Source organism: Myotis daubentonii, chromosome 6, assembly GCF_963259705.1.
Source record: "Myotis daubentonii chromosome 6, mMyoDau2.1, whole genome shotgun sequence".
Taxonomy (NCBI): Eukaryota; Metazoa; Chordata; class Mammalia; order Chiroptera; family Vespertilionidae; genus Myotis; species Myotis daubentonii.
In genome coordinates, this window is record NC_081845.1 from 47,160,608 (window position 1) to 47,174,741 (window position 14,134).

A 14,134-nucleotide genomic window follows, 5' to 3' on the forward strand; every position below is an offset into this window, starting at 1 on the left:
AGCCACTCTCGAGTTCCACCTGATGTCACACAGTCCACTTTCTCTCTCTATGAGTCTGGGTCCCCAGAGACTCACCCGGAACTGGAGTCAGGGCAGTCGGGAGCTTGTGTCTCCCTCCCGATTGAAAAAGACAACCGCGTCATCAGTTTCCAGCCCTTTCCTCGCGCACCTCTGTACCTCTGCACTTTACTTCTGCACCTCCTCTGAGTCTCAGTGTGCTTTTCTCTTTCCTTCTAGTTGTAGAATTTCCACTCAGCCAGTATTCCTGTGGTTCTGGATGATGTCCGTTTTGTCTTTTAATTGTATTTTTGAAGTGGTTGTGCGAGGCAGCAATTTCATGTGTTTACCTATGCCGCCATCTTGGTTTCTCCTGGTGTTAACTTTGATAGTGGGCTAAGAAATGTAAAACACAGTCCCAAATCCATGACTCCCTACTTTTGTTTTTTCCTCAGTGGAGTTAGTATACAGAAAGAAAAAGAAAAAAATGCTGTCACTGTTGAAAGAAATACCAGTATTTTGAGACATTCTCTTACTCAGATTTGATTTTGGCATGATACAGTCACCATTCTTTCCTCTGAGTTATAGCTTACTTTTTTTAACATGTAACCACAATATTGATCCATAGAGTTGAAATTCTTTGGCCAACAATTACACTCCTTTATAATTCATGTGATTCAAATGCCTTGATAGAACAGAATAATTGAAATATACTCATTCACACTCAAATTATGAAGCAAAAACATCAACCCTATCATGTTCTTGCCTATTTGGGACTAGTGGTACTGTTTTCTTTGTACAGAATGATAGAAAAGTAAATTGCTCAGAGCTGAGGGAAGGCTTGTTAGGAAAAGAAGATCAGTTGCTGATAACTTGGTATAATGGAAGGAACACTGGCTCCGGGGCCAGACCAACTTGGATTTGACTCGTACATATATGATCTTTCTGAGACTTAATTGTGTTATCTTTGAAATCGGTAAGATTTTTCTGAGAAAGTAATAATGCAAAGACTCTAACAACATATATGTGTAGTATTGAAAGAACAAAAGGGTCTCCTTTTTGAGAAACTTTTAGGGTCAACTACTAAGCTTTAGGGGACAGTCCTCAAGGCTGATCTCGTTCCTGACACCAACTGCAAGCTCAGGAATTCCCAAAACTACATCATTTACTTGGACTTACAGAACTTACTGAATGCTATTATACTCACAGCTATAGTTTGTTACAGAGAAAGGATTGAAATTAAAATTAGCCAAGGGTACATAATGCAGAGATCAAGGAAATACCAAATGTGGAGTTTCTGTTTTCCTCTCCCCCTGGAATCAAGACATGCTAGTCTCCTGGCATCAGTGTTGCAGTGTACACACTGAGTGAGTGTCAGTGGACTTAGTATCCTGTGAGAGGTCTGCAGGCTTTTCTTTTGGAAACATTTTGTCACTTTCCGTTTCTAGCCATTGTGAAATATTTTGGCTCTGAGAAAGTTCTTTTTGGCTTTCTTCCTTTGGGGAGTTTTTTAGATAGTTGATGTTTCTAGTAAATGACCATCTCCTAAATAAGAGATAGTACTATGTAAATTTTTTCTTTATTTTCTGTGTAAATTTTTTAGTTACTTGTTTATTGGAGTAGACTGTCTTGAGGTTGTTATGCATAAAATGAAGGAAAAAGTCTCTGGTGAGTAAAGTACCAGAAGGAAGGAACAACAATCAGGGAATAAAAACTCCAAAAAAATTAAATAAATAAAAGCTGCTTTTTTTTTTTCTGTTAGATTACATCTGACAGCAAAAATTAAGTATTTGTTAAAACATGTATAATTTTATAAATGAAACGACTTACAAGGACTATATTGGATTGGGATAGTTGTAAATTTTTCTACTGAGTCTCAACCAACTGTGCCCAAGTAATTTTAGACATTCAGGAAGTTGTAGTGAGGTCTTATGTTGGATAGAATGTTTGTACTTCACGCTTAACTTGCTATATCATAATTTTAATTTATAATTATGAGCAGTAATTTTGATACAATAATATTTTCTCCCTTCCTAGAGACAAATGGAATCAAATTGGAATTTTGTAGAAGAACTGCTGAAAAGGTCCATCAATGTTCCGGTATGCACTCACTTAAAGTGAGACAATTTGTGGGCTTTGCCAAATATTTTTGTTACAGAATTTATTTGTAAGAACCAAGCAATCTTAACTTATTGATGATTTAAATAACATACTTAGTTTATTTACTAATAACCTGTGATAGAAATCATAAATCTTTATCAATGAAGTGTCAACATATAATAGTTCCTATTAGTGACTATCCTTTGAAGGTTTTTTAGTTTTTTCACTGAGTTGCCAGTTAAAGGACAAAGATAATTATCCTAGTTGGTGACTTTGACAAAATGTATTAAAAAAAAAGTAGTAGATGCTTCAGAACTCTAAGCCATTCCTCGACTGTATAATACCAGGTCTAGGAGACACGATGAGGGAGATAGTCAGTGACATTGGAAATTCAGCTCTGTTCTCATCACAGCAGGAAGGGGACTTGCCTTGCTGAGCAATTTGTCTTACAGGCCTGAATCATACTCTAGCTGATAAGGTCCTAGTTTTTGAGCCTTCATTTCATACCTTATCATTTTTCTTTCTGCAGAGCTGTTAATGTAGTGCTTCATGGCCCACAGGTTAGATTTGACCTCCTTTTAAACATATTGTATTGTAGTTCTATACAGTTTTGTCATATAATTTATGTAAGAGTTTAAGGAAAATTTTTAGTAAATAATTTTTTTAATTTGGGAAATACTTTTCTGTTAAAAATAAAGATTGTTAAAACTTGAAGAAGAATAAAAAGGAAATGTGGTAGTAAAAGATTGCTATATACATAGCACTCACACAACACACAGACATATGCACACACATTTATTTTATAGCCATATCTTTGAGAATCATTTTAATAGCTTGACATTTTCTTTTCCCTGTTATCTCTTAACTCTTAATATTTTTAGGTGAAACATGTTAAGTGCATTTAGTTATAAATTTTCTAAGTATGAGCTAAGATTTCTAGTTTAGAAATCCAAAGACCTTTACATACTGCAGTTGTATCAGAAACAAAAGAGCTATTATCCCAATTATTGTAAAAGTTCTTGTTTATATTTATTTTTTCTATGTCATTTTAACTGGCTTTATTCGTTGTTGTTTTTAAGAATATACTGACTTAGTAACTCAAAGTTTTTTGCGTGTATTTTTTACTTCAAGAATATAGGGAATCACTGAAAATGGTCATTGCTATTTACAAAAGCTGTTAATCTGACCTTAATGCCTTATAATAGCTTAGGAACCTCATAAGCTTACTTTCAGCTCTGACAGCATTCCTTAAAAGGCTGTATAGGTTCATATGGATAAAGATCGATATACCTATACTCTTCAGGGACAGCAGGAGAATTTATCATCATTTCTTTTCCATAGAAAAGTTCTTTCTCCTGCTGCACTTCCTAAAAGTTAAAACATATGTACTCTGCCAATCCTCTGGTTTTTAAACGAGCAATTCTTAGCCTGGCCAAGGTGGCTCAGTGATTGAGCATTGACCTATGAACCAGGTCACGGTTCCATTCCAGGTCAGGGCACATGCTGGGGTTGCAGACTCAATCCCCAGTAGGGGTGTGGAGGAGGCAGCCGATCAAAGATTCTCTCTCATCATTTATGTTTCTCTCTCCCTCTTGCTTCCTCTCTGAAATCAATTTAAAAAAAATTTTTTTAAAGAGCAGTTCTTATATTCTTATAAAAAATTTGACCTAGCCTGACTGATGTGGCTCAATGGTTGAGCATCAACCCATAAACCAAGTGGTAAGGGATTTGATTCCCTGTCAGGGTACATGCCCAGGCTGCAGGTTTGATCCCCAGTAGGCAGTTGATCGATGTTTCTCTCTCATCAATGTTTTTCTCCCTCTCCCTTCCTCTCTCTCTAAAAATCAATAAAAACATTTTTAAAAAAGAATTTGACCTAGTACTTAAGTATGATCTTAGGATTTGTATACATCTTAATTATTAAATCATTTTTGTTACCTCTTTCTGGTTTGGGTTTCTTTTCCAATCTCTGAGTTTCCTACACCATTCAATCATGAAACAGCTATTGTAATCTATAATAATAAAAGGGTAATATGCTAATTAGACCAGACGTCCTTCTGGCCATCCTTCCAGCTGAAGCTGGGGCCAGAGAGAAGCTGCCCAGGTCCCGGCTGCCTGCTGGCCGCCAGAGGGAAGCAGGTCCCAGGTGCTGGAGCCTGGGAGCAAAGCTGGTGCCTGCAGCCAGGGGAAGGAAGGCCTACTCTTACGCAAATTTTCATGCATCGGACCTCTAGTTTTTCAGTAATTGAGTTAAAAATCAAATTTAGTTATATAATTTTCATTAAGCTGAATATATTAATAGTCTCTAAAGCATTTTTAGGCATATACCTTGCTGACTTAGACTTTCTGGTCTGAAGATAAAAGTAGGTATGATTTGGTGATATGTATTCATATTCTTTTTAAAAGCAGGTTACTTAATGCAATATCATGTGATGATAATATGTTGCTATAGTCCATTTACTTCTTCACAATTTAAGTTTATTTTTTAGGATGGTATACTAGAAGAGCAATTACGAATGTATCTGCACTGTTGTTTGACACTTTGTGATTTCTGGGAGCCAAACATTACAATTGTCACCATTCTATGGGAATATTATAGTAAGAACCTGGTGAGTAAACTATGAATTTGTACCAGAAATTTGAAGAATTTTTTCATGATATTTGAGGAATATTTTTATGGCTTAATTGTGAATAGTTATAGATTTGTCTTAAAACGTTAATTTTTCAAAGTAGATTAGAATAGCTCAAGAATAACTTTATCTTTCACAAACATTAACTAGAGCATTGTCCTAAGGGAACAGAGCATTTGGTGTCTCTTCTCTTAAGAGTGACAGTAAGCAAAGTAGCTGAAATTATACCAGAAAGATGTTTTTTTTTAATCCTTATTTATAAGTATTTTTTAATGACTGGATTGCTTGCAACACATTGAACAATTAACTCTGTCCTGACTAAGATGCAATCTTGACATTTGAGTAACCTATACGCTATTTGGACAGATATATTGTGGACAAAATTGATAATACCTTGGAACTCCAGAAAAGGGAATATCTGATCCAGCGTATGGACTTTTGGAAGACTTTATGAAGTCATAATTTTAAACTTGGCCTAGGGAATGAGTGGCATTTTCCAAATACGGAAGTAAAAGTGCATCCAGGCAAAAAGAAAATATGAACAAATGTATAGAGACATGAAAAAAAATACCTGTTTATACCAGGTTTAAGAGTTCTAAGTGCTGGGTCTGAGATGACTATGGAGAGAGACAGGAAATAAGGATATTAGAGAGACAGTAGTCAGGGGCTAGAGTATGAAGATAACATCCAGTTGAATTGTGATTTATTTGGGAGATAGCAAGAATGTGGCATACTAAGAATGTGTTTGAGAGTTTTTCTGAAAAATGGTGTGCATAAATTGGGTGCAGATAAGTTAGTAGTCCAGTGTAGTAGTGTACGCAAATAATGCAGTAAGAGACCTAAAATGCAGATAATTGATTTAGAAAGGAGAGGATAAATTTTGAAGATAAAAATTTGAAAGATAGACTTAGAGGATTTAGTTACCTGTAATGTATGGAGAGAAGATGTGGAATGTTTGGTTTTCTGTATAAATAAATAACCCCTCAAGACAGAAAATGGAAATGGAATATTTAGAAGTAAATTAAAACTTTGGGTTGTACATAATGGAGCTTAATAAAAATGAGAAAAAAATACCTTTCTCTGAAGCATGATGAATGATTGAATCTAGTTCTGAGGCAGAATTTGTAAAAGGTGAGTCTAGGTTAGTATTTTGTCAAAACTGAAAGGGAAAGGTATCAAAGTAAACTGGAGTCATGTCAAAAGCACACAGGAGCCAGCTTGAAGGTGCTCTCATTGCCCAATGCTGGGTAAATTTGGGCGTAAGAAAGAAATATGACTGCTATGGATTAAAACATCAAATATGTTTAAACCCTTAAGTTTATGATGCTTTAAAACATTCTGGAGAAGGAAAAAAAAACCCTCATTCTGAAAACTGTAAATAAATGAAAGTCCAATACATATATATATCCTATATAATAAAAGACAAACATGCAAATTGACCATGCCTTTGCTATGCCCCAAGCCATGCCCCACCAGCCAATCAGCGATTGTATGCAAATTAACCCAACTAAGTTGGTGTCCGGTAGTCACAGAGCTGGAGCAAGCAGGAGGCTTGGTTGCCCCCTCGATGGAGGAACCCAAGCTTCCCTTCTGCCCTGGCCTCTGCTGAAGGAGTGGCTGGGGGCCTGGGTCGCTGGGAGCAGGGCGGTGACTAAGCAGTCGGAAGAGGGGCACCGGGCCACTGGGAGCAGGAACAAAGCAGCCAGGAGAGGGGTGGCGGGACAGGAACTTCCCGGTGTGGGCATCAGGCAGCTGGGAGCGGGCCGGGAACTTCTGCGGCAGAAGTTCCTGCCCCGTAGCTGCTTGCTCATTCACTTACTCGCTCATTCATTCACTCATTCACTCACTCATTATTCACTCACTCAGCAAACCCTCTCAGGTCCCTGGCACCAGGCCAGGCACTGAAGGTGGAGCAGGATAAGACGGAGCTATGTCCTCAAGATGTTAATAATTCAGTAGGGCGAAGCAGGCACATGAACGAGGCAGTTGTATGCACAGATGCACTGTACTGGGTTCGGTGATAACTGTAACTAACGCCGACTTTGTTCTCTTGATAAAATGGGGCCTCGGGAGCCAGGCTGCCCCAAGCCTGTAGGCCTGTGCCTAGACCAGGAGCGGCCGGGGTCCCTGAACATGACAGAGGGTGCAGGTCGGGCTGAGGGGTCTGGCCCCACCCCTTTCCCCCTCACCCCTGTGCATGAATTTCGTGCACTGGGCTACTAGTGTGTGTGTATATATTTTTAAATATATTTTTATTGATTTCATAGAGGAAGGGAGAAGGATAGAGAGATAGAAACATCAATGATGAGAGAGAATCATTGATCGGCTGCCTCCTGCACACCCCCCACTGGGGATTGAACCATGCCCTTGAGTGGAATCGAACCCCAGGACTGGACCCTTCATTCCGCAGGCCGACACTGTATCCACTGAGCCAAACCAGCCAGAGCTAAACTATATTTTAAAGTAACCAAATTCCTGATGAGCTAATTCAGAAAGAGTGATAGAATTAATAAATCACTATTTTGTCCATCTGATGAAATAGAGCATCTGGGCATTGGCCATCAATGGCTGCTGAAACTGTTAATTAAAAGGCTGGTGGGGATCACTATAATGGACAGACCAGGCTCACAGTATGCTCAGTCTTATCATCAACAAGAATAGTCAGAGCTTATGTGCCTTTTTACTAACTGCAATAGGAAGTAGCCACTATTACCAGTGAAAGATTCTTAAAAATTTCTATGTGATCTAATCAGTCTTCTAGATACAGCCACCGATTCACAGAAAGGATAGGGGATAAAAAAATACATTAAATGACACTAGGGAGATACAAGTGGCTAAGCTTAGAATATAGGAAATTCTACACTGTAAATGATTGGACATAAAAATAAATTGTATGACCATAGATTGGGAAACTTACAGAATAAAAGTTTTACATCAACCAAATGCAATGTATGGATCCTGTTTGAATCCTCACTTGAACAAACCAACTGTTAAAGACATTTTGGGGGATAATCCAGGAATTTGAATATCCCTTCATATTCTGTGCTTTCATGGAATTTTTATTTTGGGGGGAATATGTGGTAATGGCTGTGTAATTTTTGTGATTAAGATGAGTCAGACGTTTACTGAGCTAATTGGGATTTGCAGCTTTCCATTTTGATTTACTCAGTGACTTAATATTTGTTTTCTTTTTTGGCTTTTAGAATAGTTCTTTCAGTATTTCTTGGCTTCCTTTGAAAGGCCTCACAAATATTATTAAGTCACCCTTGTCTATGCTAGAAATGGTGAAGACCTGCTGTTGTGATAAACAAGATTACGACCTTTGTAAATCCAGAAGTAGTTACACCATCTTCCTTTGCATTTTGGCAAAAGTCGTTAAGAAAGCCATGAAGAACAATAGTCCTCATCCTTGGAAACAAGTCAAAGGAAGGTGTGTACCAGATTTTTCTTTATCATGTTCACTTATATCTTTGGAGAAGTGTTACTGTTTGTATTTTTTAAGTTAACTTTTGCTTGGAGGTCTCTCTAGTTCACACACTTAAAATGTATTTCTTAATGTAGGACAGCAAAATACAGAGCTGTTTGAGCCTGCCAATGTTTTATAGTAAGGAACAAGATAATAATATCTATAACTTGTGGAGGATTTTACTTTCTTATCTCATCAGTCCTAAAAATTGAAATTTCATATACTAAATGCAAGGATATTAAAGAACTGTTGTTTTTGTTTTTTCTTACCAGAATTAATTATAATGTTATTATATAAATTATTGCTTATTTTATTAAAAACACATTGCATACAGAAATAAAAACCATCTCCAAATCGTACATTGCAAGTAATAGATTCAGTCTCAAAATTCTGTGTTCTTTTGTGTCCCACAACCCTGCATTCTTGAATGAAAACTAACCAGAGCATAGTAGAACCAAATAACTAATGTTTTCTTTCGGGGAGTGTGCCCATTTTTACTTTCTGCTGTGGTAAAATAAACTTCGGGTCATATTTCATATACTCTTTTTTTAGAGTTTTGCTTGTTACATGGGTATGATTTTTGTCTTCCTGTGTTCTATTTCCTTTGCCTCTTAGCCCTTTTTCAGGCCCTCTTTGTGCACACACTTCCATCTACCACTTCCTCACCTTATAGGGTAGGAGTTCTCACAACAGAATGCTTCAAGGTATGGACTTCTCAAAAATCACTAAATGAAATTCCTACTTGATTTTCACAATGAATGATTCTTGCAAGGTTATAGTGATATAGTTTGGATTTTTAATTTAGGTTATACTTTTTTAATGGTAGCTTCTTTGTTAAACCACTAGTAATTATGTGGCTCCAACAGTAATTTTTCCCTTTCTTGTGTTTGTTAGTTTGTTTTTGAACCTTAATTCATTTTATAGAATACACTAGAGGCCTGGTGCACAAAATTTGTGCACGGGTAGGGTCCCTAGTAGGCCTAGCCGGTGATGAGGGCCGATCTGTGGGGCAACTGGCAGGGTGATTGGGGGGACCCCACTCGCACCTGCCTTGGTTGGCCTGGCGCCACCTGCTCGCCAGCCCCGCCCCCCACTGCCGCCGCTGGTCGGGGCCTGCGGGCTGGGGGCAGCTCCTGCGTTGAGCATCTGCCCCCAGGTGGTCAGTGCACATCATAACAACTGGTCATTCCACTGTTCGGTCAATTTGCATACTAGGGTTTTATATAGATAGATAATTCTCAGAACATTATTGCTAAAAGGAATCATTGGAATCCATTCAATAACAACTTTCTTTTTTTATGAAACTAGAGGCTCAGTGCACCAGTGCATGATTCGTGCACTGGTAGGGTCCAGGTGGCCTGCCCGAAGGGGGTCCATTGGGGGCAGGCCGGCTGGGGCGAGGGGCCATGGATGGTTTGCTGACTGGCCCTGCCCTCGATTGGGGTGAGAGGACCAGCCAGGGTGAGGAGCCGTGGGCATTCCGGTCATTCCGCTGTTTGGTCAATGTGCACATTACCATTTTATTATATAGGAATAGGATATTGCATACCAAGCACTATAGTTGGTGTGATGGAAGTTTTAAAGTTAATTAAACAGATCTTTACTTTCAGGAATTTTATCAGTTCTATTATTTACAAACTAGAAGCCCAGTGCATGAAATTCGTGCACTAGTAGGGTCCCTAGCGGCTGCTGGCTGCGGCTGGGTAATCCCTCCCTTCCCCTGGCTGGCCCTGCCTCCTGGTCGAACTCTCGGACAACTCCCAGTCGAGGGTATAATTTGCATGCTACACTTTTGTTATATAAGATAAACATTTAACCACTCTTGAACATAATCATTTCTATCTTTACTAATTATAGGAGCTATAAAACTTAACAGTTTGTAAGTAGGATTCAACATAAATGATTTTCATTTCTAATCCCTTAATTGTTGAAAGAAAAGCCTAGCAGCTGTTAAAATTATATTAAGTAGTGTTGACAAGAGATTTTTAAATGGCTAGTCTTAGACATTTTAACAGGAACAATTTCTCTTTGTCAGTAGGTAAAAATAATTGTTCTAGCACTTTGTATTATCTTAAGGTATCCTATATAATAAAGAGCTAATATGCAAATGGTCGTCACACTGTAATGGCTTAGACACTCAACACTGGGGAGAGATACAGAACCTAGACACAGAACCTACACAGAACCTAGAGACAGAAAAACTTCGCTGGAGAGAACATGGCAAAAGATCCTGGACAGAAACTGTCCACAGAACCTAGCGAGAGAACATGGCAAAAGATCCTGGACAGAAACTGGCCACAGAACCTAGAGACAAAACCTAGCGAGAGAACATGGCAAAAGATCCTGGAGAGAACCTGGCTACAGAACTTGGTTGGAGAACCTAGAAAGAACCTGGCTGAAGAAACCTGGCTACAGAACCTGGCAACCGAACCTGGCTGGAGAACCTAGCAAGAGAACATGGCTACAGAACCTACCTGGAGAACCTGGCTGGAGAACCTAGCAAGAGAACATGGCTACAGAACCTACCTGGAGAACCTGGCTGGAGAACCTAGCAAGAGAACATGGCTACAGAACCTACCTGGAGAACCTGGCTGGAGAACCTAGCAAGAGAACATGGACACAGAACCTGGCTGGATCCTAACCAGAACTTCGCTGGAGATCCTGAACAGAACTGGCTGGAGATCCTGGATAGAGATCCTGGCTAGGCTGCTGATCAACTGAACGCTGTCTCCGTGTCATTCCTTCTTCGCCGACTCCGTCCACACCTTTGGGGACCCCTGGACCTGCTTGGGTTGGACCCCAGCAAAAATATGTAACATAGCCTGGCTGATGTGGCTCAGGGGTTGAGTGTCGACCCATGAACCACATAGTGTATAGGCTGACACTCAACTACTGAACCACACCAGCTAGGTGGGGTTTTCATTTTTTATTAACATATTTTTCTAATTGTTTCTGGGCACTTCACCTTTCCTGTTAGAGATAAGGCTAGAATCTCAGGGGTGGGCAAACTTTTTGACTCGAGGGCCACAATGGGTTCTTAAACTGGACCGGAGGGCCGGAACAAAAGCATGGATGGAGTGTTTGTGTGAACTAACATAAATTCAAAGTAAACATCATTACATAAAAGGGTACGGTCTTTTTTTTCAATAGTTTTATTCATTTCAAACGGGCCGGATCCGGCCCGCGGGCCGTAGTTTGCCCACGGCTGGGCTAGATGAATCCAATACCCACATCTGAACCATTTCAATATAATCTCTTAAGCATTATTTTGAGCTAATTTTTTATTGTGTTTAAGTACAACTAGATATTACGTATTAACCATTATTTCTTAATTGAAACAAAGACCCTATTTTAAAATCTTCTCTGTGTTTTCTAATAAACTGTTTTTCTGTGGTAAAAAAAACAACAACAACAAAAAAAAACAAAACTCTGGGGAGAGAGGAATGGGGACCAGCCAGGCTGTGGCCCAGGAGAGGGACAAGCCTCATGCCCTCACAAGATGGCTGCCTATGACCAGGCCGACGGGGGGTTAGTGAGGGATGACCAAACGACTGAACAGGCTTCATGGGGCAAGCAGGCTGGAAGAGGGGGTAGTGAGGGACGACCAAACGACTGAACAGTAGGCTGCATGGGGTGTCCAGGCCAGTGGGGTGGGGGCCGTGAGGGGTGACCAGGCCTGCAGGGGGGCAGTTGGGGGTGACCAGGCCAGCAGGGGGTGCAGTGAGGGGCAATCAGGCTGGCCGTTGGGGGGGGGGGCTGTTAGGGGTGACCAGGTAGGCAGGCAGGTGAGCGATTAGGAGCCAGCGGTCCAGGACTGTGAGAGGGATATCCTACTGATGCTTTAGGCCTGATCCAGTCGGACATCCCCCGAGGGGCCCCGAATTGGAGAGGGTGCAGTCTGGGCTGAGAGGACCCCCTCCCCATGCAGAAATTTTGTGCACTGGGCCTCTAGTTATATAAAATTGCCCTATTAAAGATTTTTGTAAAGCACATCAAATTGTACTTAAAAGATATATTTTTTCTTAGTTGTCAATGAAAATTTTAAAGGAAGGGTGATGGGGGACTAAGAGAAGTCATGTACTATATGTAAAGAATATTTCTACTCTACTTTGGAAACACCCCTGAACTCTTTGGTTCACTTATAGATGATCTGCTACATCATTTAAAAATATGCAGGTCAGGGTATTCTGTTCATTAGTTTTTTAGGTAAACAAAGTGACTTAGCAGCATTGTAATGAAATAGCCAAAAATTTATGGTAATGAGACTCATGACTATTGAGTGAAATGTTATTTTAAAAGATGGATTTTTGTGAATAAAAAGGTTTAATAAAACCAATTTTTATGTTTTACAGAATATATTCTAAATTCCATCAAAAAAGAATGGAAGAACTAACTGTAGTTGGTCTGCAGAACTTTTTCAACCTTTTTCTACTGTTAGCAGCTGTTGCAGAGGTAGAAGATGTTGCAATTCGTGTTTTAGACCTCTTGAATTTCCTCAAGCCTACCTTGAAAACCTCACCTCTCATTTGGAAGGGTCAGGCCGCCTTCCTCTTAATGTATACCCAGAAAAATGTGGACATTGGTGTTTTAGCTAAAAAATTTTCAGATGCTTTCCAGGCAAAAGCAAGGGAGTTCTTGGTATCTAAGAATGATGAAATGGGACAAAGACAGACTCTCTGGACACTTCTTTCCATCTATATTGATGGTGTTCAGGAAGTGTTTGAGACAAGCCAGTGTTTGCATCCCTCCCATGAAAAACTGCTTAATGATGGATTTAGTATGCTTCTGCCAGCTTGTCAAGAACCTGAACTTAGGACGGTACTGCACTTTCTACAAGCTGTTCTGGCAAGAATCAGGTATGTTTTCTAATAATGTGCTTATTTATTAATTTGTTTAATATTGTCACCTGTGTTGATTCTATATGAAAGTTTTTCTTTTGACCTAATCATGAAGTCCAAATGTAGAGAGAGGAGCTGGTTTTATTAGTACATTGGCATAAATCAGTAGTTTTCAAACTTCTTTCAACAGTAGTTCTTTAAGAGAAAGCTTATGTGCAAACACATTAAACTCGGAGCAGCTCTGGTACAGTCCCAGAGCTATGCCTTTTCACCCCTCCTTTCCTTCCTTTCTTTTGTAAAAGAGTATTATTACCTAGAGGTATGTTTCAGATATTCTAAGCAAGACCTGAGCTCAAATCTAAAGTGGCTTTTACTGAAACGTATATAATTTATTGCCCATACGATTTTGGCTACACAGTACCATTAAAAAAAGTAAGTTTCTTTAAATATTTTGCTACAGAGTTATAGCATCAATTGCCTCAAATACTTCCAACTAAAACAATTTATTCTGAGATTAAGATGGGATTGTTCTATTTTAATGCCAATCACCTATACAAAACTTAAGTTTTAAGATCCACTTAGATTATACAAATGTGCAAATGCACTCAGATCCTAATAATAATTAAGAGAACAGTGGTAATGAAATATATTTTCTTTTAGGCCTTTTTCACATAACACTTTTATCTTCGAAGTAAATATTCTTAAGTTAGATGCTACCACTCATTGTAGTTAGTCACTGTCTCGGAAAAGTTAGGTAAAAGTTATGTATAGAAATACTTTATTTTTTAAATTATGTCTGAAGTTAATGAACAGACAGCTTTCCTCTTCCTGAGACCACATTACAAAAGTACCATTTGTTTTTCAAAGGTACTAACTTGACAAGATTTCCAAATTATGGAAATTTATTTATTGCCAGTTTTACTTATTGTTAATTTACTTAATGTTGGTCTGTGTGTTCATACTGATTAATCCATAGGTTTTCATTCCTTATTAGGTTTTGTTTTATGCAGCTTTACTGTTTCTCTGCACTCATCAGTATGTTCTAAAGGTTTATCCAGAGTTCTTGATCAGACAGTCATCCCCTTATCCCCTAAGGTCAGATA

General features: G+C 39.0%; 1 protein-coding gene across 4 annotated transcripts in view; it reads left to right on the forward strand.

Moving 5' to 3' along the window:
- MMS22L (MMS22 like, DNA repair protein) overlaps positions 1-14,134 on the forward strand; it is a 110,852-nt gene that overhangs the window by 29,581 nt on the left and 67,137 nt on the right. For all 4 annotated transcript variants that reach the window (XM_059700892.1, XM_059700893.1, XM_059700894.1 and 1 more), the window contains exons 11-14: positions 2,035-2,097; positions 4,587-4,706; positions 7,931-8,157; positions 12,546-13,049. In XM_059700892.1, the coding sequence (XP_059556875.1) occupies positions 2,035-2,097; positions 4,587-4,706; positions 7,931-8,157; positions 12,546-13,049 (914 nt within the window). The remainder of the gene's footprint in view (positions 1-2,034; positions 2,098-4,586; positions 4,707-7,930; positions 8,158-12,545; positions 13,050-14,134) is intronic.